Source organism: Hippocampus bargibanti, linkage group LG18, assembly GCF_051943395.1.
Source record: "Hippocampus bargibanti isolate YZ-2025 linkage group LG18, ASM5194339v1, whole genome shotgun sequence".
NCBI classification, from domain to species: domain Eukaryota; kingdom Metazoa; phylum Chordata; class Actinopteri; order Syngnathiformes; family Syngnathidae; genus Hippocampus; species Hippocampus bargibanti.
Window position 1 is genome coordinate 1,510,078 of NC_142751.1, and position 24,371 is coordinate 1,534,448.

The 24,371-nt window shown below is 44.4% G+C and overlaps 2 protein-coding genes across 3 annotated transcripts; one reads left to right on the plus strand and one right to left on the minus strand.

Annotated features, from left to right (window-relative positions):
* Positions 1-3,452: 3,452 nt before the first annotated feature.
* Positions 3,453-11,407, plus strand: LOC148884178 (complement component C7-like). The gene is made up of 18 exons (XM_089019689.1): positions 3,453-3,561; positions 3,716-3,777; positions 4,437-4,512; positions 4,628-4,769; positions 4,877-5,021; positions 5,125-5,263; positions 6,291-6,419; positions 6,501-6,744; positions 6,926-7,039; positions 7,123-7,289; positions 7,444-7,672; positions 7,901-8,072; positions 8,160-8,247; positions 8,436-8,568; positions 9,127-9,318; positions 9,426-9,522; positions 10,867-11,021; positions 11,171-11,407. The coding sequence occupies exons 1-18, from the start codon at positions 3,499-3,501 to the stop codon at positions 11,341-11,343; spliced, it is 2,520 nt and encodes an 839-aa protein (XP_088875815.1). The 5' UTR covers positions 3,453-3,498; the 3' UTR covers positions 11,344-11,407.
* c6.2 (complement component 6, duplicate 2) lies at positions 11,406-23,451 on the minus strand. 2 transcript variants are annotated; one of them, XM_089019687.1, is made up of 18 exons: positions 23,293-23,451; positions 22,209-22,375; positions 21,968-22,124; positions 18,349-18,493; positions 18,115-18,256; positions 17,878-18,016; positions 17,000-17,179; positions 16,630-16,873; positions 16,357-16,476; positions 16,108-16,274; positions 15,788-16,013; positions 15,534-15,702; positions 15,300-15,411; positions 15,079-15,211; positions 14,802-14,996; positions 14,128-14,215; positions 13,361-13,605; positions 11,406-13,284 (listed from the first exon to the last, which is right to left on the minus strand). In XM_089019687.1, the coding sequence occupies exons 2-18, from the start codon at positions 22,352-22,354 to the stop codon at positions 13,106-13,108; spliced, it is 2,787 nt and encodes a 928-aa protein (XP_088875813.1). In that variant the 5' UTR covers positions 22,355-22,375; positions 23,293-23,451; the 3' UTR covers positions 11,406-13,105. The 2 variants fall into 2 exon arrangements, with proteins under 2 accessions (XP_088875813.1, XP_088875814.1); XM_089019688.1 differs by lacking the exons at positions 21,968-22,124; positions 22,209-22,375 and having other exon boundaries at positions 23,293-23,384.
* Between the last annotated feature and the right edge of the window lie 920 nt (positions 23,452-24,371).

Sequence of the window (24,371 nt, forward strand, 5' to 3'; positions counted from 1 at the left end):
ACTAAACGGTACTACAGTAAAGTCTGGTTATATCGATATCGGATATATCGATAGTCCCGGTTATATCGATACTATTTCTATGCACGCACGGAGAAAATTACATGCAAACAGGGTCGGATATATCGATAGTCCCGGTTATATCGATATTTTTTCGGACTCCCTTGAATATCGATATAACGAGACTTTACTGTAATTATACATAAAAAGACTAGAAATGTGCAAGGGAAATGAAAATAGTATCGTAATAAGCGGTACTATCGATATAACCGATATTGATATAACGAGACTTTACTGTACTTTGTACAGCAAAAACCTACATCGTGACAGGTATGAAATCAAGTCCAAATACTATCTCCTTCGTTGTCAATTTCAGTATGTTTTGCAGTCTCAATCGTATGTTAAAACCCCTGGCACCCCTCCTTTCTTTCTCTCTTTCTTCTTCTCTTTTCTACTATTCTCCTCTTTTTTGTTTATATACGGGTTATCTGTTAGGAATTCTTATCTCCTGTGCGATGATGTATTGTTTGTTGCGCGATTATGTATCGCCTCATCAATGTATGTTGCCAATCGTTTACAAAATGTTGACTATGCATTTAACTGGCAGGTATTGGATTGGATTGGATTGGATTTGCCTTTATTAGTCTCGCAGTGGAGAAGTTCTTCTATCTTGTCATTGGTTGCCATGACAACAAAAATATAATTTATTTGGACTTGTTCTGTAAAAGTATTTAATGTTTCTATGTGAACATTTATGTGTGTTTTCTTAAAATCGTCTTCGATACCTTATTTATAATGTTTTGTCATTATCACTTCAGCTTCCGTGTCGTGTTTCGATAAACGAGAGCAAGGCGAGACAGACAGAACGAGACTAATGCAAGAGAGACAGAAGCAGAGCAATTGCTAGAGAGAGAACGACAGTCGAAGGTGTAAGGCAACGTTTATCTACTTTCGGTTAATAAGGTGCACACGTTTTCATGGTGTTTCACAATAAACGTGACATCAGTACGAAGCGTCATCCTTGACCGGGGTAGATACAGTGAAAAAGAGCTCACACTAGTGAAAACGTGCTCACAAAAGTGAAAACGTGCTCACACAAGTGAAAACGTCCTCATCCATCCTGGAGCCTCCGGCGCGCAGGTGCTTCCCACCCCAACGGCAAGCTATCGTCTTCGGCGAACTTGCGTAGCAAGGTACGAGCTACATCGAACGTCGTCGCACTCAACCACATGTCACGGAGCTAGCCACGAGCTACTTGGAACATTGTCACACTCAACCCGCAGCAAGCTATAGCCCTCAGCGTTCATCGTCGCAATCATCCTTCGGAAGAGAGAGAAAGGTTTCAACGCGCGACGTTGCTTCTCATCCTGCAGCAGCTAAAGGTTTTGATGGACGTTTCCAGTAGCTCACAAAGTGGATGGATAGAGCATACAAGTTCACCACAATAACAGAGAAAATAATGAATGTGGGTTTTTGAATGAAATTATATAAATCTATCAAACTAATTTGAGGTTCTGAACTATTAAAATTTCTCAAACTAGCATTTCAGTTAAGAGGGCAGAAATGGCGGCGGCTCTACTGACTGCAAAGGAAGCTGAGATTGAAATGGAAGAGGCTATTGACTTGAAAATCTGAGACATCAAAGTGATGAAGGCAAAGTTACGTGTGTATGAGGAAGAAGAAATGAAGGAACTGCATGTCACCAGCATCCCCATACACACCAAAGACAATGATACATTGCCTTTCTAACACCATGACCCATGCCATAAACCGCTAACTGAGAAATTGGTTGAATCATTACAGGAATCACTAGTTCCGAGTCATCTTCCAAACCCAGAGCCTGCCGTATTCTCAGGTGATCCTCTGAACTCTGTTGAGTGGAGGATAGGCTTCGGGGCTCTGGCAGAGAGCCGATGCTCGAATCCTGCTGGTGGACTGTATTGTTTGAAAAAAGTACATGGCATGGGAGGTAAAATCTTCTCTGGAAGGCAGCTTTTGTAGAGAAGATGATCAAGCTTATCAGCAAGCTTGGGATCGACTCGATGCCAGATATGGTAATCCATTTATTGTACAGAGAGCTTTCAGAATAAAACTTAATAGATGGCCATAGATTGGTAGGAGGGAATTCATCAAATTAAGAGAATTCAGTGATCTCCTACAAACCAGTAACAATGCTAAGCCTCAAGTAAAAGGTCTGCAAGTTATGAATGGCTGTGAGAAAAACCTCGAAATGCCACTTCCTTTCAAAGTGCGACCTCACCTCCTGGCCAATAAGATGCGAGCGTTGGCAAGACTGAACCAACTTAGAAAGACATTGAACAGAGAACGCGAGTGCAAAAGTAACCGTTTAGATAAGAAAATCAAAGTTAGAAAGAAGAAGAAAAGGAGGGCACCTCAAGCCTTCCATCGTTTAAAGATCCATACATCACTATGGTGGAATTACTGTTGATTATTTGAAGTGCATATGTCATTTTGTTTAGGAATGTTATTTCAACAGTAATTTGGTGGGAGTGTAACTGCCGGGTCTCTTGTCAACGGTTGCCATGACAACAAAAACATAATTTATTTGGACTTGTTGTTCTGTAAAAGTGTTTAATGTTTCTATGCGAACCTTTATATGTGTGATTTTCTTAAAATCGTCTTCGATACTTTATTTATAATGTTTTGTCATTATCACTTCCGCTTCCGTGTCATGTGTTTCAATGTACCAGAAAAGGCTATGAGAATCATCAACATGATGAATGATAATGTGATGCCTCAGTTTCGTAAGACCTTACAAGTCAGAAAGCAACAGGTGTCAATTAAGAGCCATCAATGACCATCACAAATCTAAATAAAGTGACTTTATTATACTGTGCAGTGTATTTCTTTCATTACAATACAATAGCACATTTATTATACATAGGATAAGGTAGGTTGTGTGTAGTTCTAAGGCTTATTTAGTTGAAAAGTATATTTTATGGAAACCCGGGAACGGATTATTCCCATTTTAATGGTTTCCTATGGTATTTTTTTTTTGGAGACACACACTTCTCGCCTTACACACTCTGTCTGGGAACCAATTAAGTTCGTAAGTTGAGGTCTCACCGTATGTGAGTCTCAAGCCAAACGGTTTTGGACACCCCACGATATCGTGGAACAGTTTAGCAAATAGGATGCGTTGACCTTTGTCCTGTTCGAGCACACACTGCTGTTGATGCCCCTGTTCGGGAATAAACAACCATTACGCAACAGTCCTTATAAGGGACTTCCCTGATGTAGTAAAATGAAAAATATGTTTTCAGTCAAGATTCAAATGCATCATTCAAATGGAAATTATCTCAATTTAATGTTGGGCACACACAGTGCATTAAAACAAATTGGAAATTGAACCGACAACTCTGAGTCACATTGCATATGAAACGTGCCGGTTTCCAATTTGATGGATGAGACTTTCGCCATAACGGGGGAATTCCCCCCCAAAGAAGTTTTTTTGTTGAGTCATCGCTCATCACCGATGATATGCCACTGCGGGTTACGCCGCCATACAGAACACGAAGAATATCCAAGGAAGTCAGCATGAAGGTAGAGTCCAAAATGCTCTTATTTTTTGCTTCGTGCGGGTCAGATTCTGTTTCTTCAGGTTAATTGTGTCCTTTCTTATATCTTTTTCAGTTGTATTACTTTTCATCAAATTCAAATTTGTCAAGTCATGTTATTTCTTGTTTTATTTGAACAGTTGGATTTGCCCGTAGCATTGCCTTCTTTGGTTTTGCTGCTTGCATTTCTTTTTCCTGTTCGGTAAGTGACAAGTAAGCTCACACACTGACAGACCGGGTGGGGGGTGGGGGGTGGGGGGGGGGGGGGGGGGGGTAAGGGGGTTGTAGGGGGGGGGGGGGCTAGGGGGGGGGGGGTAATAGGGTTGGAGGGGGGTTGTTTACTCTCAGACCGTTTACGACTGCTTTCATTGGGTCGTCAACGACATGTATGTTCATCTGCTGTTTTCAGAATCAGAAAACCTTTAATCGTCCCACATTGGGGACATTTGCAGTCCACAACAGCAATTTGAAAGGGGATGGATTGGGGTGTGTGTGAAAGGATAGAAAAACTAAATATTTTAAGCATAGTAAAAAAAATGTCAGCAGACTGAGATGTATACTGTAAATGTACAAAGCTGTTTCATAAAAAAACTGTACATAGTGCAAGTATCAAGAAGGGTATATTGATATATGTAGCTGTAGTGCATCAACCCATATTAACAGTACAAGAGTCAATGTATGTATTTATTTATTTATTTAGGAGCTACCCAGTGCTGTCAGGGTGGGCAGGAGAGGGTGGGAGGGGCTGACCATCATAGCATAACATGTGTGAACGTAGCGCTTGATAAATTCCAGTTATGCCTTGAACGTATGCGAGATTCCATTTGATAAGGTTTTTTTTTGGCATGGTACTTGTTTTAGCTGCCAGCACCCAATAAACTGCAGGTGGGGGGCATTTGGAGATTGGTCTGAGTGTGACGACTGCGCCAAAACAAAGGTGACTTGCGCTAATGGTGTGCCCTAATATGTAGCCATCATTACAAGCATGCACATTAAAAATAATTTGATTAAAAAAATGGAATTTTAAATGGCCCCTTTTATATCTCCATGAGGTGCGAACTCGAACTGTGGAGGTGTACGCCCAATTCGGCGGTGCGCCATGTTCAGGAGAACGCGCCGAATCGCAAGTTTGCGTCCCACAAAAGGGGTGCCCCCTAGAGACGGGCTGTGGCCAAAGATTCCGATGCGCTTCTGGTGAGCTCAAAAAGCACAAGGCACTAAAATCATTTTTCCACTTGACAACAATGCCGACAATTCTGTTAACGGTTCTCCGTATGAATTGTCAAATGTCGTTAACGAAGGTCACTGCATTAGCGAGTCTCTGGTTTGCAATGGAGATCAGGATTGCGAAGACGGTCTGGATGAGAGAGGCTGCCATGAAGATAACAGTCAGTTCATATGCGAGCTTGACAAAACGCCGCCCAACTCTGACCTAACTGGCAGAGGGTCTGTCTCTCAAAATCGTACTTTTTAGACATATATAAATATTTACACAATTTTGTTTCACGGATATTTGGACATCTGATGGGCTTGTTGTTACCATTACCAGGTACAACGTGATTACAGGGAAACTGAGGGCAGGGGTGATCAATACGCTGAGTTTCGGAGGGCAGTGCAGAAAAGTCTTCAGTGGTGACCATAAAATGTATTATCGACTCCCGCAGAACATCCTCAGGTACAATTTTGAGGTGAGTCAAAGGAAAATTACACAAAAATAATTATTTTTCAGAAGAGTAGCGTGAAGCCCACAAATAATGATGTAGCAGAAACGTGCTAGCTAAAGTGCTAGCTAGAGCGCCAGTAAATGGCAACCGAAAAAAAAATACAAATGAAAATAGCTTGTCAACAAAAGGATGAGGAGATGGAATCGCTTCAGGTGTTAAAATAGCAAAGTCCGTTGATTTCTTAACTGAGTTTTAAAGCAAGGAACAAAAGCGTATGTATTGTATTTAAAGGACAACCGACAAGTTGTGTGCATCATTTGTAAAATGGCTTCAAATGACTTCTACTGAGCGTATTTTAATAAGATTCCACCGCATATAGCTATATTTTACATTTTAAGACTTGCGCTGAATATTTCAGGAAGTCTTGTTTTTGAGTTAGTGACGAGTCCGTACGTGACGACACGAAAGGAACGCTCCTGACTGAAAAAAAGACGCATTGTAGCGGTCCTTCCATCACGTCAATGTATTTTGCTGTACTTGTTTGGTCTGAGGACCTCGTGTTGCACCCAAAAGCCACCAGAAGAGGGTGTCCAAGCTCCATATAAGGAATTTATCAGCCTGTGGAAACGGAGGCACGGAATAAATTCTTTAATCAATTGCAAACATGTATGCTTTCCTCTTCAGAACTATTTGAATCATATTCATAACTGGATGTGTAACAAGAAAGCATATTCTCCGAATCTGAAGCCATTGTTTTGATTCTCCAGCAATGCAAGACGTCTTGGTGTGACGTCACGAACTGGGGGCGGGACTTTCTGAAAATGCCCAATTCACAGCTCAATTTTTTTTGCAGATTTTGGACACTTTAAGTCATTTTTATTGGTGTTTTGCATTTGAATAAAAATATCATACTGCGTGTTTTGTGTATTTTAGATGCTGTAAAACGTTTTTCTGATGTCAGTTAAGAAACAAAAAAGTGACGTCGGTTGTCCTTTAAGGTGTTTTTCATTTGAAGAGACATGCTACGTGACATTTTATTTGGTTTGTCCAGGTCAAAGTGGACAACGAGGAGAGCGATGAGTCTTACGAAAGTTCCTGGTCCTACATGCAACACATCCAGGTCAACTCTTTCGTGGGCCATGACCGTCGTACTTTTTACAAAGAGCTCACGGAAACAACGGTACCGACGAAGACAACGTGCATGTAAATGGACTTACCCTGCGTTTGTATGGAATTCACATTCTCTCTCAACGTCACACAGAATCACAGGCTCCTCATTCTGAAGAACAAAGTGGAATTGGCCCAGTTTCAAAATTCAGACCCTCAGTATCTCCCCCTGGCCGAAGAATTTTGGAAGGCGTTAATCTCGCTTCCGTTCACATACAACTATGCTGCCTACCGACAACTGCTACAGACGTACGGCACGCATTATCTCGCCGAAGGTTCTCTCGGAGGCGAATACCAAGGCTTGTTGGAATTAGATCGCCAGTCATTCGTCTCATCCGGTAAGACCTTGAATGCGTATGTGATAGCCTTGAAGTTAAACGTCTAGCTGAATACAAGGAAGGGGGTAAAAAGTAGTTCCTGATAAACATAAACCTGACTTCTGGATCTTAAGTTGTGATAAAACAGCACTCAGTCAATCAAGATGTTAATGGAATTTTCACCCTTGAAATTGTGTCCAAGGCGCAACCGAGATTGACTACAAGCACTGCTGGAGAAAGGTTAAACGACGGTTCTTCAGGAGAAAAGTCAAAATCGTCTGTGATAAATTTTCCAAGTCGATATCATTTGCCGAAGGTGAGCCGAAGCGTTTTGCGCGTTGAGTTCTCACGCTCCCTGAACAACGAACCAAGACTCAAGTTGGTTATTTTTATCATCAGAAAGCGGTGTGAACAAGATGCCCATTAAGGTGATCACGTTTGGGGGCGATCCGTCGTTTTCGGATGTGTTGAAAGTTCTCGATCTGGAAAAACCAGAAGTCAACGGAGAGGCTTACGATAACTGGGCCTCCTCGGTCAAAGATTTCCCCGACGTCATTGACAAGAAGGTAGTGACAGCGAGCAATGGCGACTCAATTGATTAGGCTTCGAAGAAGGCCTTATAAACAAGCTAGCTGCAAAACTGTCACATGAACGTTTGCCAATGTAAATTGGGAATTTCTCCACCGTTATACACTGATAGTATCGAAACTTGCATTCCAGTTACGCCCTCTGTATGAGCTCATAAAGGAAGTGCAGTGCGCAGGTCTCAAAAGGCTTCACCTGAAAAGAGCCATTGAGGAATACATGGCAGAGGAGCACCCATGCCACTGCCAACCCTGTCAGAACAACGGCCAGGCGCTCCTGACTGATTTGGCGTGTCGGTGCATCTGTCGCCCTGGAACCTCCGGACGGGCATGTGAGCAAGGGGCTGTGATCGGAGAACCACCAGGTAGATGATGAGAAGATCTTTTCAAACGGTAGTCAACGCCCCCAAATTCCTTAATTTTAGTTCACAGCCCGGCATTATGATTTAGTATCTCTTTTGCGGAATAGGAATGTAAGCAGCAAAATCCCTTCGACTGACACACAATATCAACCGGAATCCGACTAGCGGGGGTGCATATGACATATTTCAAAGAAAATGTCGACCTTGAGAGACAATTGTCTCATTTTACAGGCGTGATTCACGGTGGTTGGAGCTGCTGGTCATCCTGGAGTTCATGTTCTGAGGGTCAAAAGTCAAGATACCGAACCTGCAACAACCCCAGCCAGAGCAGAGGTGGTCAGCACTGTCCAGGGGCGCCTGTAGAGCAAGTGCCCTGTGAAGATGCAGACTTACAGTATTTGCAGTAAGGAGTCATTTTGCTGGGATGCTTTTCTAAAATGCAAATATAACATTCAAATTGATCCACAATTCATTGCTAACTTGTACGCAGAATGATGGAGCCGCAATGTTTCGGCCTGTCTGTGACCCCACCTAAGATTTGCGGACCTCCTCCAAACCTTAGAAATGGCTTCATCCAGGTGGATTTTGTGTGACTATTTATATATTTTCCTAAATTAAAACAAGGTGTAATTGCACATCCGCTACAGTAGGTGGCATGTGAGCTCTCGTTTCTTCTTCTTCAGTGGGGCTTAGCAAAAAAATTGGCGAGAAGCATTGCGTTAACTGATTGCTTTAACCGTACGTTACTTCCGTGTGTGTTTTTCAGAACCCAAGTGACTTTTATTTAGCCGGGCATACCGTGCAGTACTCTTGCATAGATGGCTATTACCTCAGTGGAAACGCTTTGGCTGAATGTACGCCAAGTCAGACATGGAGGAGTGAAGCGATTGTGTGTAAAAGTAAGCATCCAGAGTCAAATCTCAGAACACCAAAGAAAAGCTAGTGTGGGGAAAGTGGAAATATGCTACAATTACACAAAAGTACAATACGTTGTTGATAGAACGATTTTATGTACACATCCTTAAACAACATATAAATAAACATCTCGGGTTACAGCAGCAAATGATCGATCTTTTTCTCTGGTTCATGATTCTTCACGGTGTTAGAAGATGGTAGTAAAATCAAGTCGATGAACAAAAGGATTATTTTAATCTTGCTGACAGCAGAGACATTGTGAGGGCCATTGAGTGAGAGGCTTCTAGCTTCTGCTCTCCCCTCACCCGAGATGTTTATTTATACAGAGGGCGGGAATGACATCATTTCAAAGGGTGAAATATGTTATCAGACTGAAATAAGAATGGTCCAGTAACGATACACACTACAGATATGCAAGGTTATAAAATAAACTACATAAATATATAGACTAAACTAACATAAAAATAAGTAGAAATGAAGAAACATAGGATGTTTTAGGATGTGTATATAAAATCGTTCTATCAGTTGTTTTGCCTTGACAGGTTCGATATGTCATCCTCCTCATCTCAATGACGATGTTGCAGCTTCGCCCGTGAAAGACAAGTATCAGATCGGAGACAGGATAAACTTGGCCTGTCCCGAGGCACTGTTGCTGACCGGTGACGTTTCAGAAATCATATGTAGTCCAAGTTTGCAATGGTCTCCTTCTCCTACCGCAGTTCAATGTCGCAAAGGTGGGAATGATCACGGAGAACATGGCTTCATTTATTCGCGTTAATCCATTCGTGTTTTTTCTTGTATTTTCATGTGATATGTATTTCGCACTTCCGTTCCTTCTCAGGCAGAACAGCTCCGACTCTGCACGAGGGTCTGAAGTGTAAACTCTGGGAGAATGTCGGCAAAACTGAGTGTGTGTGTAAAATGCCATTCCAGTGCCCGTGGGTATTATTTGTCGAAATCTATTATTTTGGAGTTAAATCATCGAAAACGTAATTGAAATTCGATAAAATCTGTATGTATCTTCAGCCGTCATCTGTACTTCTTTGAAGGTGACGTTTCACTTGTCATCCAAGAGGGCTTCGTCAGCTAACTAAAATTTTGCTGGTAGTTTTGGCCATATATATATATATATATATATATATAATTTATTATATATATTGTGATGTCACGAGAGACTGAGTCCTGGAGGGCAAATACCTTCCCCTAAGATGGCTCCACCCAGAGGGAGTTTTGGCCCCATCCAAACCCCACACCTGTGGCTGATCCCGGCTTGATTGGCATACAAGGCTTTTAAGGCAGAGAGCCTCTGAGTGTGGTGGCCGGGGAGACAAGCTCCATTGTCGTCCTCTGTGGAGAAACACCTTTGTTTGCATTCAAACCTGTCGCCCATTGCAATCCTTGTCCTGCCCCGCTGAGAGCTAGCCTTTCATGACATCACATATAAGAACATAGATGGTTTGAAAGGGGAGTAAAAGAAGCGATTCTCATAAAACAACTAAATCCGTCATTAAACCGGTCTGGTGGGGTGAGGTTCAATTTGGATCATTCATACAATAGCCTGCTTCGGCAACACAGGTTAGGCACCATTCGTAATGATGATGAGGTGATACCGGAGGGAGTGGGGCAAACAGGCCAGTCGTTAGTCAGGAATGTAGGAACAATCAGTGGGGCCACAGGGAGTGGTCCTCTGCTCCCCCCAACCTGAGAGTAGGGACCTATCATTGCTGTGTCCGGTGCCGCCGTGTCTGGACATTAGGGATATATAAATAGGGCCGATACGACCAGTAAGACTTTAGTTCGCTGATGAAGCGAAATGTCCGACACCTTCAAAAAAGTACAGATGACGGCTGAAGAAACCTTTTCAGCGATGGACCACTCCGGTACGACTGAGAGCTTACACAGACGTAACTCAGCCTATGTTGCCTAAGAAGTGTTGTCAGAACGATCCAAATTAAACTTCACCCCACCATGGAGATTTAATAATACCAGACCAAATGGGGCAATCAGGCCAGTCGTAGACACCATAATCAGGCAGGACAATAGGAGTAATTATTTAGGACAATAGAAGTAATCAGTGTAGCCTCAGGGAATAGTCCTCTGAGAGCAGGGACCTATCATCTGGCACCACGACCTCTGGACTGTTGGGATATATATACCTTTAAAGAAGTACAAATGACGGCTGGACAAACCTTTTCATCGACAGACCACTCCTGTTCGACTGAAAGCTTACACAGACGTATTGAAATGATTGACTTGTTTTAATCTTTTCATATGTTTTGAAGGATTTCTCTGGAGTTGTGTGCCAGAGTTAGCTCAGGCCCACCTCGGGTGCTTGGTGTTTGCCAACTTGGAGCTCTGCAATGTTTAGGTCGCAATTTCACGCTGGTCAATGATAACGAATGTGAAGGGAATAAAAGCTCGGATACAAAGTGCCAACGTGAGTCAGAAATACCTTACAAGGATTTTGTTGTCATGACAATGTTTTCGTTGTTGTTAGAACAAATATTTCCATTCATTTGCTGACTCGTGTTCCTTGTTCATGTAGAAACATAGTCCTAACACCTCCCCTTTCTTCTCGACAATTAGCTGGAAGTTGTCAATGTCAGAATCCATCCGAATGCCCGGAGGACTCGGGCCCACTGTGTGTGACCTCAGGTGTTAACAGTCTCGCCATGACGATGACCGAGTGCCAAGTGAAGTCCAAGAGGTGTTCTGGAGAGCAGCTCACTGTCATCAGCATTGACGCCTGTCCCTCATAAACTTACCCTACCTTTGCATTTCCGTTTTAAACTGTCCATCCAGGCAATAAATAGTCCAAGAATATGAGAATAGGTTTGTGTTTTTATTGTGTCCAAGCAAATCGCTACCTTTGGTAACTTTCATCCATTTTTCGGCACTTGTTGGAACGCTTTGTGAAAAGTATCTCAGTACATCATCTGCAACATTTCATGATATAGGAAAGCGGTGAGAGCAAACAGAAGTGATTGACTAAATCGGTTCCAGATATTCACGAAAAAAAGGGCAGAATATAACAAGGCAGTCAAGGCAAGCTCACTAGTCGCTTGAATATCAAATTCCAAAAAAATGCTTCCGAAGTATACTTGGTATACTCTGTAATCTGCATATTGTGTGTATACTTAGGTGGGCAGTCTCTCTTTAACTTATTTAAAGGACAACCGACGTCTCCGGACAAGTTGTATCCATAATTTGTAAATCGGCTTCAAATGACTTCTACTGAGCGTATTTTAATAAGATTCCACCGCATATAGCTATATTTTACGCTTTAAGACTCGCGCTGAATATTTAGGAAGTCTTGTTTTTGAATTGGTGACGAGTCCGTGTGTGACGTCCCTAAAGGCACGCCCAAGACCGAAAAAAAAGACATTGTAGCAGTCATTCTATCACGTCAATGTATTTTGCTGTACTTCTTTGGTCTGAAAACCACATGTTGCACCCAAAAGCCGCCAGAAGAGGGCGTCCAAGCTCCATGGAAGGAATTTATCAGCCTGTGGAAACGGGCTGATTCATTCCTCACAGGAGCTGGTCGCCATTTTTCTGCCTCTTTTCTGGGACGCTACATTGCAGTCCACATGCCTTAAAATGACACAGAATAAATTCTTTAATCGATTGCAAACATGTATTCTTTCCTCTTCAGAACTATTTGAATTATATTCATAACTGGATGTGTAACAAGAAAGCATATTCTCCGAATCTGAGCCATTGTTTTGATTGTCCAGCAATGCAAGACGTCTTGGCGTGACGTCACGAACTTTGGGCAAGACTTTCTGAAAAGGCCCAATTCGCAGCTCAATTTTTTGTAGATTTTGGACACTTTAAGTCATTTTTATTGGTGTTTTGCATTTGAATAAAAAACAATAATGCGTAATGCGTGACATACATAATGCGTGTTTTGGGTATTTTAGATTCTATAAAACGTTTTTCTGATGTCAGTTAAGAAACAAAAACGTGACGTCGGTTGTCCTTTAAAATTCCAATGTGCATATTTTCTACTCATTTAGAATTATAACAGGAGCATTTTCATATCTTGGCTTTTGGATTGTTTTATGGCACTATAACAAATATTTTATGACATAATCATTATAATAATACATTTCATTTCTAAGCGCCTTCAAAAACTATCAAGGTCACTTTCCAGTCACAATATATATTTTTCTGAGGGTGAGCAGTGGCAGCTACAGGCACCAGCGTTCACTCAACCCGGAAGTAACTCATATAGATAGAAAGGTAGTTAGCTAGCTAATAGTGAGCTAATAAAGAGCGAGCTAGATAGCCAGCCAGCCAGATAGCTATATAGCTATAAGATAACCAAATAGCTTGCTACCCAGCCAAATAGCTAATAGATAGTTAGCTAGGTTGCTAGCTAGCTGGATGGATAGCTGGATAGCTAGATAAATAAAAAGAAGTGAAGAGAGGGAAAACTAAATAAGAATAAAGTCAAGAGAAAAGGCAAAAACATGTAATTTTTCACAAAAACGTAATGAATAATTTTTTGGGGGCTGATCAGGATTCACACACACCTTCATTGAGGATCTCAAATTGATAATTGCCACACTTCAACGCAGCCATGGAGCAAAGATCCACACTCCGAGTCCTCTGGATCCTGGTCAACATCAGACAGAACTTGTGCTTTTCAACTTGGGAACACTCGCGAGCGGCAATGCACTCGCACTTCTGAGATGCTGAAAACACCATTTTTGATTAATCGATATCATGCAGTCGTCAAAGTTAGCAAAAATAATCATCAGTCACCCTTACTTGAACATCTCTCCCATTCATAACATGTGTCAAGATCGCACGGCTGTTTGAGGGAACTCTTTGACGAGAAAATGGCACGAAAACGGGCCCACTTCAGTTTATCCGGATCCACGGTGTCACAAGCACCTTCGGCAATGAAGAAAAGTGGATCGCCATGGCAACGGCCGGCGTGGAAGGAGCAGAGGGACATCGGCACAGTGACGTTGATGTCAGTGTTCAGGATACAGAGATTCTCTGGTTCGGATCTGGGAGGAACAATTATATAATAATAATAATAATAATAATAATAATAATAATAATAACAATAATAATAATAATAATAATAATAATAATAATAATGATAATAATAATAATAATAATAGGCGGCCCGGTAGCCGAGTGGTTAGCACACCGGCTTCACAGTGCAGAGGTCGCCGGTTCGCGTCCCGGTCCGGCCTCCCTGTGTGGAGTTTGCATGTTCTTCCCGGACCCGCGTGGGTTTTCTCCGGGTCCTCCGGTTTCCTCCCACACTCCAAAAACATGCATGGCAGGCAGATTGACCATTCCAAATTGTCCCTAGGTGTAAGAGTGACTGTTGTATGTCTTTGTGTGCCCTGCGATTGGCTGGCAACCAATTCAGGGTGTCCCCCGCCTCGTGCCCGAAGACAACTGAGATTATTATTATAATCCATTTCATTTCTAAGCGCCTTTCAAAACTACACATTTGTAGCCGTTACTTTATGTACAGTCCACAAAATGAAACAATATGTATGAAATAAATAACTTACAGGCAATTCTCCCGTGGTATGCAGACACACCGAGCGCCTTGTTGTTTCTTCCCTGGACCACACTGACTGTCCGGTTCCAAAGGTTCCTCTATAAATAATAATAATAATAATCCATTTCATTTCTAAGCGCCTTTCAAAACTCTCAAAGGTCACTTTACAGTCACAAGATCAGTTTTTCAGTGGGTGACCAGCAGCAGCCACACACGCCAGCGTTCACTCAACCTGAAAGTAACCAAACAGATAGAAAGCTCGCTTGCTACTTAAGAGTTATCTCATAGCTAGATAGATAGCTAGCCAACTAGATAGCAAATAGAGAGCTAGATAGCTAGCTGGAGAGCTAGACAGCTAGATGGCAAATAGAGAACTAGTTAGCTATCTCGATAGCTGATAGATAGATAGATAGATAGATAGATAGATAGATAGATAGATAGATAGATAGATAGATAGATAGATAGATAGATAGATAGATAGATAGATAGATAGATAGATAGATAGATAGATAGATATCCAGCTAGATAGCAAATAGAGAGCTAGCTAGCTCGCTCGATAACTAGACAGCTAGATAGCAAAAAGAGAACTAGCTAGATAGCTAGCCAGCTGGATATAAAGTAAATATAAAGTTTTTGAGAGACAATAAAAACAAAACAGAGAAAAAATGATCTTCTCCGATGTACCATTGGCGCAGTGCAATCCAGCCGGTAACGGAGGTTCCCAGGCGAGAGTCTGGCTGCACCTGTAAAAGCCTCGAGGCAGCGGGAACAAACCCGCCTCAACACAGTTCAGACCCACCGAATCAGCCACTTTATACTCTTCTTTACTAGGGAACAACGTCATGCCATCAGGAATATCGGGAGGAAGACATATCTTTCCTAAAATAATGGAGGAGAAGATGCAATCATGAAGAAAGGCGGACCATTACGTAACAACCAATTCCAAAAACCTGAAGCCTACTGAGGCAGCTTCCTTTTCGTTGGCTCCACGTGCCGTCAGGAAGACAATTGATGAACTGGAAACCCTCCAGCTCAAATCCTGTGAAACACTGGAACTCTTCATCCTCGCCAAAATTGTAGTATTGCTTTGCTTTCTAGACACAAAAAAGAACTTGTGGTTTGCCGTGGCAAAAATGTGCCATCAATAAAAAATGAAGTGTCCATGAATATGATTGCCTTTACCCTAAGGAAGCTGTTGTCAGGGGGCTTTGGCCTTAGACAACCCTGTACACCAGGAGGAAGCTCCTCCGTCCATCCGGTGGTGAAGTCGTCATCATTGTCACATGTTTCATGCCTGGACAAGACACCGTGTACTGATAACGTCAGATTCATTACGACTCCTAAAATTCCAGATATTGTTTATAGCAGGTGGAATCGACTCTTGGAATGTGTTTTCTCGTTAGAACTTTATCGTACGGTTTGAAAAGGGAGATGTGACATTGTTCTTCATCGCTGTCGGGACCCTTGCAGGGTTGGCCTCCTCCCAAAGGGGCAGGGTTGTCACACCTTCTTCTGCGATGTCTCTTCATGGAGGCTCCACAGTGACTCCATGGCCCCCAACAGCTCCAGGAACCATCTACTTCCTCTGTCATGTTGAAAAAATACATGACGATACCCATAGAGCTGTTATTTGAACAATTCGACGCGTCGTAAGTAAGGGTCAAGAGTACCTGAATCGTAGTCAGGAGCTCGCTGCTCACAGTTTGGCCCAAAGGTGCCGGTCTGGCAGGCACACTTGCACTCAGTCCCAAAGAGAAAAGCTTTGGCGTTGTTGGGGCAGGGGGCACACTTGCAGGTGTCAAACTCTTGCAAGTACTGCAGCAAAGCTTTCGTCAGGTGCCTCCTTTTTGTGACTGCGCACGGGATACCACGTACAAGGTCTACGATGGACTCCAGCTGGTCCATCAGACAATGTAAAGTTGGTTCTTTCTTTTGTAATCTTGGAAACGAATCCAATACATGTCGCATGTTGGAAACATATCGATTTTACCTTGAAATCTACCACGGTGGGATTATCGAGGACAGACTTCGCCCAGTTTTTGAAAGAGTTTCGATCAGGAGGCGGGCCTTCCCTCTCCCGGGCCAGAGACGCTGCCTCTCTGGTCCGTCCACCTTTCACCGCAGAGTAGGACTTCTCTGCTGCCTGGATGTAAGAACCTGGCAGCAGGACAACAAAATAAAAACAAATGCACACCGGCGAGGCTCTTCTTTGTATTTGCTTAGGTCAAGTGGCAGGAACCTTGATATTTTTGAGTCATTTTGTTGTCAGCACACATGGGTAGAGCTCTCCCTTGAGCCAGAACTATTGTCCATTTGGTCTCACGGGCCAGACAGCCTTTAACATGTTCCTCTGTTTCACCTATTGGCAAGAAACCATAGAGAATAGAAAAAGGATGTCGTATTTGTCGTAGTTCTGGAGTTAAATACCAAGCAATTCCTTGTTACGGGTTTGTTGTAACATTGAATAGCTTTTAGGTCTGTGGAGTACCAAGAACCTCTGCGCTTCCCGTACCTTTACTGGTCAGCTCTTCTCGATTGTACTGGTAGAGCAGGTCATAGAGGCCTCCAAGTGTCCCCGAGCTGTAATAATGCGTTCCAAAGCGTTGAAAGATGTTTCTGTAGAGGGCGTAATTGTATTCGAGGGGAAGAGTGTGGAGGAACTTGAGGAACGGTCCGGACAAGACCAAATCGCTTGGGTCCTGTACTTTGAACGTGGACACAGGCAGAACATGGTGCACCCGGAAAAATACGGAATCCTAAAAAGAACAATGATGTCGTTGAAGTTGAGAGATGAAACAATCCTTCACCAATCGGTGAAAGAGCAAAGCCATGAGAGGTGAAATGCCACCAAGGTGGTTTTTTACAATTGTTGGCTCACTCACAGATTTCTTAGAAGCTTCAAAAGCTTCCTTTGACTTTATATGCGAGGTCAAAGGAGGAAAAAAACGCCATCCAGGAAGAATAGTGTCTTGGTTTCTCTCCCTCTCCATGGACTTCTTCACATGAACGGACTCTGAGTGAACAGGCTGGGGATCCGTGCTGAAGTCTTCCATCACGCCAGCCTTCACGACCACAACAACGACAAAATGAGCTTTATCGCCAACCATCTTTCACTATGATATAGATTAGACAGAATAGAAGTTATCATATTTAAAAGTTTCGTGCTGTTATATGCTTCGTGAACATGTGTGACTAGAATACACGATTGAAGCACAGAAAAATTTGGGGTCAATCTGAGGTAAACAGACACAGCCTGTTAACCTGTCATCTTCATCTAGGTCGATCGGGCCTTGAACAGAATTTAGAACTTGAGAAACTCATTCAAAGGAATAAGATAGGACTTGAAACTCCCTCACAGGAAGAGCTCCTTAGCCGGGTTACAAATCTATCAAACAAATTAAACATTTAAACAATTAAAATGTCTATGCTCTATTGTTTATAGTTGTTGGTGTGGTATTCAAATCAAGAAAACTATGTTTTACTAGTGTATTACTTAATTTGCATTTACTCTCTATAAATTGCTTGGCAGAGGGCTGCAGAATTTGGGTGTCTGTCTTGAATGGCTGCGTCCCCTGCCGGCAATAAAAGACAATATTCCTGTGTTCGAGCCTTTGTCCACAGTGCCTGATCGAATATCTCTGACACAGTAATTGATTGTTGACCCAAATGAGGGTTTTCAAAGTCGCAGGGACACCCCCTTCTCTTCTTCGCAACATTGAAAAATTACACCTCCAAATTTTTCGGGAGTTGGGGCCAGCACCTTAATGTCAAAGCTCTCAAAGTTGTGCGGTATCCGATGGTAAAGCAGTGTGCTTTTAGGCCTCCTGATGACACAATTTCCTCCCATGAACACGTTGTCCAGGACGGCCCCTCGCGGCTCGTTCGCCAGCGCGTCAAACCTTCCAAAATATAGCCGTTAGAATATATCCGATTCATGTTTATTCTCACAGGCAAAGCCAGAAGATTTATGGCCGTAGATTTATGAATTTTCGCATACCCGTTCCCCACCAGGTCAGCTCCGGGAGCCACTCTCTTCTCAGCCGGACACACAACTTTGAAATTGGCGCAGTCTCGCTCGTCAGAGTTATCTTCGCAATCATTTTGTTTGTTGCAAGTTAGTGTGGAGTTGATACAACGTCCTGCAACGGCGAGCGAAAATGGAAGAAGGGCTGAGATTTCAAGAATTTCAGACCTCTACTGTCCTCCTAGCAGAAGGAATACCGCAGATTACCGTTGTCGCATTTGAATTTGTCTCCGCAGTCGATGGGTGCTAGCTTGCACTCTGTGGCAGGATAACACGGCCTTTCTTCCATCAGTTCCAGATTGCATGACGCGCCCCCAAACTGGGAAGGCGTTTGGATGGCCCTGGTCCGTAACTGCGACGGTGACATCAAAAGAAAAGGCAATTTCTCATGCAAAAGACGTTCCTACAGAATTCTTATGATGACTCCTCGATTCATTATCTCCAATTCCATCACAGGACTTTGCCCCGCTGTACTTTTGAAAACTGAAATATTAAAGTCAAAGTCAGCTTTATTGTCAAATATGCTAATATGCATGACTCACAGCACATTTTTTTTCTCCAAGATCGCGGCGCGTGCACACGCAGCGGCTCCTCTCTCTCCCGGCAAATTGTTTTTTTTTTCGTGTTTATTATGTTTGTCTCACTTGTGTAAATGTTCGTCTCCGTCTGCCTCGCTACACCCGAGGCGTACCTACTCCCGTGAGGGTCTGCTCGACATCGGCAGTTCATTTTTAAAACCAAAACCAGCTGAAGCAGAAGTGCTACGCAAGCATGGATTGCTCAGGGAGTCGGCTCGTCCATTGACCCCCACTCTTCCACCGACCCCCACTCCTGCACCCAACCCAGAGTGGAGGCGCCATAAGCGCTGTATGACGTAACAGAAGAGGGGAAAGCGTGGAGGTATCCGCAGGAGGCTCGCGGCTATCCCCCACCGGCCAACCATTCCTACCATCACGCTAGCTAACGCGCGCTCGCTGGACAATTAAATGGACTACGTCAGACTCCTCCGCTCAACTTCCAAGACCGTGGGTGAGTGTTGTGCCCTTGTGTTTGTGGAAACATGGCTGACCGACAGCATACCGGACAGTGCCATCCAGCTAGCCCATCTAACTAGCTTCCGGGCAGACAGAGCGCTCGTCGAGGGGGGTAAGACTCGCGGCGGGGGACTCTGAGTTTACATCTGTGATGCCTTGTGCCGCAACGCTGTTGTGGTATGTAAACACTGTTCACCACTGATGGAGCTTATGGTCATAAAATGTCGGCCATTCTACCTGCCGAGGGAATTTAGTGCCATACTGCTGGTAGAAGTTTACATCCCCCCGAGCTCAATTAACAACAGGAGCGCGGCATTGAATGAACTCTACCAGCACATCAGCGAGCAATAAACAGCCCACCCAGATGCTTTCCTTATCCTAGCTGGCGATTTCAACCATGCCAACCCGAAAAGCGTGTTTCCACAACTCCATGGACACATCAACTTTCCGACTAGAGGTAACAACATTCTGGACAATGTTTTCACCACACACAAAGGAGCCTACAAAGCCTACCCCCTCCCCCACCTAGAAGCTTCGGACCACTCCACTATCATGTGAATGCCCGCATACACGCCACTTGTAAAATTCGTCAAACCAGTCAAGAAGAAGATAAGGGTGTGGCCTGATGGGTCGTCAGCGGCACTCAAAGACTGATTTTCCAACACCGGCTACCTACAACAACACCAGAGATGTCCAAGAGTACACAGACTCTGTTACCTGCTACATGAGGAAGTGCATGGATGACGTGACTGTCACCAGATCTGTCACCATCCGGGCGAACCAGAAGCCATGGCTGACGGGTGAAGTCCACAGGCTCCTGAGGGCTCGGAACGCTGCCTACAAAGCTGGCAATGAGCTGGGCCTGAGGACAGCCAGGGCCAACCTGTCACGTGGCATCAGGATGGCCAAGAGACAGCACTCCAGGAGGATCGCCAACCACTTCAGGGACAGCAGAGACACCAGGAACCTGTGGCGTGGGATACAGACCATCACAGACTACAAGCCCTCTCCACAGACCTGCGAGAACTCCACCACTCTGCTGAACCAGCTGAATGACTTCTTCGCCCGCTTCGAGGCAGACAACAGCATTCCAGCACAGAAGACCCCACCACCTCCCGGCGAACAGGTGCTGACACTGTCTCAGGACAGCGTGAGGCGATCCCTCAGAAGGACCAACGCACAAAAAGCCCGGGTCCCGACGGCATTCCTGGCCGTGTTCTGAGAGACTGCGCTGTGGAGCTCACAGATGTCTTCACGGACATCTTCAACACCTCTCTGAGCCAGGCTGTTGTGCCCACGTGCCTCAAAGCCACCACCATTATCGCGGTCCCTAAGAAGTCGTCCCCCACCTGCCACAATGACTACCGCCCGGTTGCACTCACTCCCATCCTCATGAAGGGCTTCGAGCGGCTAGTTATGAACCACATCAAGGCTGCCCTTCCCCCCAACCATGACCCTTTCCAGTTTGCATATCGGCCCAACCGCTCGACCGATGATGCCATCTCCACTGCTCTCCACACAGTGCTCACCCACCTGGAGACCAGCGACTCCTACGTCAGAATGCTGTTCATCGACTTCAGCTCAGCATTCCACACAATCATCCCCCAACAGTTCACCGACAAACTGAGCGAACTGGGGATCAGCACCTCCCTGTGCAAGTGGCTGCTGGACTTCCTGACGGGGAGACCACAGGCAGTCAGAGTTGGAGACAACACTTCCAGCACCATCACGCTGAACACAGGGGCTCCCCAGGGGTGTGTGCTGAGCCCCCTCCTCTTTACTCTGCTCACACATGACTGCTCACCATCATCACCCAGCTCCAACATCTTCATAAAGTTGGCAATGACACGACTGTGGTGGGCCTCATCAACAACGACGAGGAGACAGCCTACAGGGACGAGGTCAGCCGCCTGGCCACGTGGTGCAAGGACAACAATCTCCGTCTGAATGTGGAGAAGATGAAGGAGATTGTTGTGGACTTCAGGAGAGTGCGCCCCCAGCATGTTCTACTAACCATCGACGGTGCTGCAGTGGAGAGAGTGAGCAACACCAAGTCCCTGGGAGTGCACATATCCGAAGACCTCTCCTGGAGCCACAACACGGCACACTGGCCAAGAGATCCCACTAGCGCCTGTACTTCTTCCGCAAGCTCAAAAGAGTTGGAGCCCCGACCCCCATCACGACCTCCTTCTACCGCGGGACCATCGAGAGCATCCTGACCAGCTGTATCAACGTGTGGTACGGCACCTGCACCGTGTCCTGCCGTAAGGCTCTGCAGCGCATCGTGAGGACAGCTGAGAAGAGTATCGGTGTCTCCCCCCCCCCTCCTTCAGGACATTTACAACACCCGCCTCACCCGCAGAGCCATCAGTATCGCTGGCGATCCCACCCACCCCTCACACAGCCTCTTGAGCCTGCTGCAATCGGGTAGGAGACTGCGGAGTCTCCGAGCCAAGACCAGCAGGCTCAAGAACAGTTTCTGCCACCAGGCAGTCCGGAGACTCAACTCCCTCCCAGCCTTGCCCAGCCTGCCCCTTCCCACTGCCACACTCACCGAACTCTGAGTACACGCTAAATGCTGTACTTTCATCCTGAATTCTATTTTTTGGTTCTTTCTCATTTTTTTCTGCAAGACCTCACTTCAGGATGATATTACAGCGTGGTGCGTGTACTCTGAGTTCGTGTACTCAGAGTTTGGTGAGTGTGGCAGTGGGAAGGGGCAGCGGGCCAGGGCTGGGAGGGAATATGCTGACATGGCAACTTTTTGGGACTCTTTTTGCAATGTGTCTTGCCTGTTTCTTGGCACATGGGGAGCAGTCGGACCAGGGCCCAAACTCTGTCAGCAGGCAATTTATGGGACAAGCCTGCACATTGCAAGCTTTGCTGTCACGACTCTCGCATAGCTGATGACAGCTGCTCTTCCAGTAGTAATCGTCATATTGAAATTTCCTGAACAAAACAAGTCAATTTGCATAAAAATCCAGTCCATCTCATTTTTTTGTATGTGTTTAGTGTCCACCAAGGTGTCCTTGCCTGTGTCTGCTCTGCGTGCCGTGGTTGCAAGTCCGGGAGCAGGCGGACCAGGCGCTCCAAGGGTAGCGATCGCAAAAACATGCCAGTGTGACGGATATTATAGTGATGAGATTGAGCAGCAGGAACAAACTGGTGGAAGAGTCCATCTGGGGGGCTTCCAAGTAAGACTGAAGGAAAAATTAATATCCATGACATAATGAATGTTAATAATAATAATAATTTCTAAGTGCCTTTCAAAACTCTCAAGGTCACTTTACAGTCACAGGATGAAGTTTTTCTGTGGGTGAACAGTGGCAGCCACATGTGTCAGCGTTCACTCAACCCCGAAGTAACTCAAATAGATAGAAAGCAAGCTAGTTAATGGATAGCTAATAAATAGGTAATAGATAGCCAGATAGCCAACAGCTTGCCAGCTAGACAGCTTACAGCCAGCCAGCCAGCTAGACAGCTAATAGCTAGCCAGCTAGCTAATGGAAAGCTAATAATTCCTTTGATCACTTTGCTGCTATGAAATGTACATTTCTCCACTGCGAGACTAATAAAGCCATATCCATATCCATATCCATATCCAAATAGCTAAGAGATAGCCAGATAGCTAGCCAGCTAACAGCCAGCCAGCCAGATAGACAGCTAGCAGCTAGGAAGTTAAATCTTCATATAATATCTTCCTAAACACATTTCCACTTATAAATCATCCACCCACCTCTCCCAACAGTCTTTGTGTACTGAGTGAGGTACACCCTGAACCGGTACTGGCAAGGCATACAGAGAGCAATGACCATTCACGCTCCGACTTACACCGAGGGACAATTTGGAGTCTTCCATTAATCTACCACGCATGCTTGTTTTGTTTTTCTGTGGGTGGAAACTAGAGTACCCGGAGAAAACTCACACATGACAACATGGAAATTCCACACATGACCTTGGCACTGTGCAATGCACCACGTCATGTTTCTGCATCGCATCGTTAGAACTGTTATGACATCTAACATAAATGTTACCAGATCGAACATAAATGTTATAAGGCGCCGTAAACGGCATGGCAATACGCCATCGCGGAGACGGTTGAAATAATCAGACTCACCACACACAACGGTAGCGTCTTAGCCGATGACTGTTGGGTCTACCGCAGCCGGAGTTGATTCTGAAGCAAAATTTGTATTGACAGGTCTTTATATGTTCACCCTCCCTCTGGAATTTATTTTGGAATCCAGCTTGTTTTAGACCCTCAGGATGGAAAAAAAAACAAGTCTCAAATTGCCGTACTTTTTTTGATAACAAAATTCTGAACACATGAAGTAACATAAACGACTTGTCCCTCCAAATTACAGGAAGGAAAACACTAAGAGGAGTTTCCCGTACGTGCCAGATGTGCCCCAGATGTGAATCTTGACACTTTTTTCCCCTCCTCTGCAATTTCACAATCTTGCACCGCACGCTGCTCAGTGATGTTTCATTCACGTCAAGCTGCATTTCCGAATCTGATCTGCGGTTACGAGTGTTTCAAAAATGATGCTCCTTCTCAGTTAATTGATGAAAAGGTTTCTTCAGCCGTCATCTGTCCTTCTTTGAAGGTGTCGGACGTTTCGCTTCTCATCCAAGAGGCTTCGTCAGCTAAGTAAAATTTTACTGATAGCTCTGGCCCTATACATATATCCCTACTGTCCAGAGGTGGTGGTGCTAGACCTCTGCTATGATAGGTCCCTGCCCTATGGTTGGGGGGAGCAGGGGAATATTTCCTGAGGCTACACTGATTATTTCCATTGTCCTGACTAATTACATCATCCATTTCATTTATAAGCGTCTTTCAAAACTCTCAAGGTCACTTTACAGTCACAGGATAAGTTTGTCTGTGGGTGAGTAGCGGCAGCCCTACGCGCTAGCTTTCACTCAACCCAGAATACCTCAAATAGAACCGAAACATGTCAGCTAATTGAACACCTACACTGTCTGTAAGTAAAGAATCTGCTTAATATTAGATAGAAATCTTGCTAGCTAATAGCTAGTTAATAGATAGATAAATAGCTAATAGCTAGTTAATAGATAGCTAGATAGCTAGATATATAGATAGTTAGCTAGATAGATAGCTAGCTAGATAGATAGATAGATAGATAGATAGATAGATAGATAGATAGATAGATAGATAGATAGATAGATAGATAG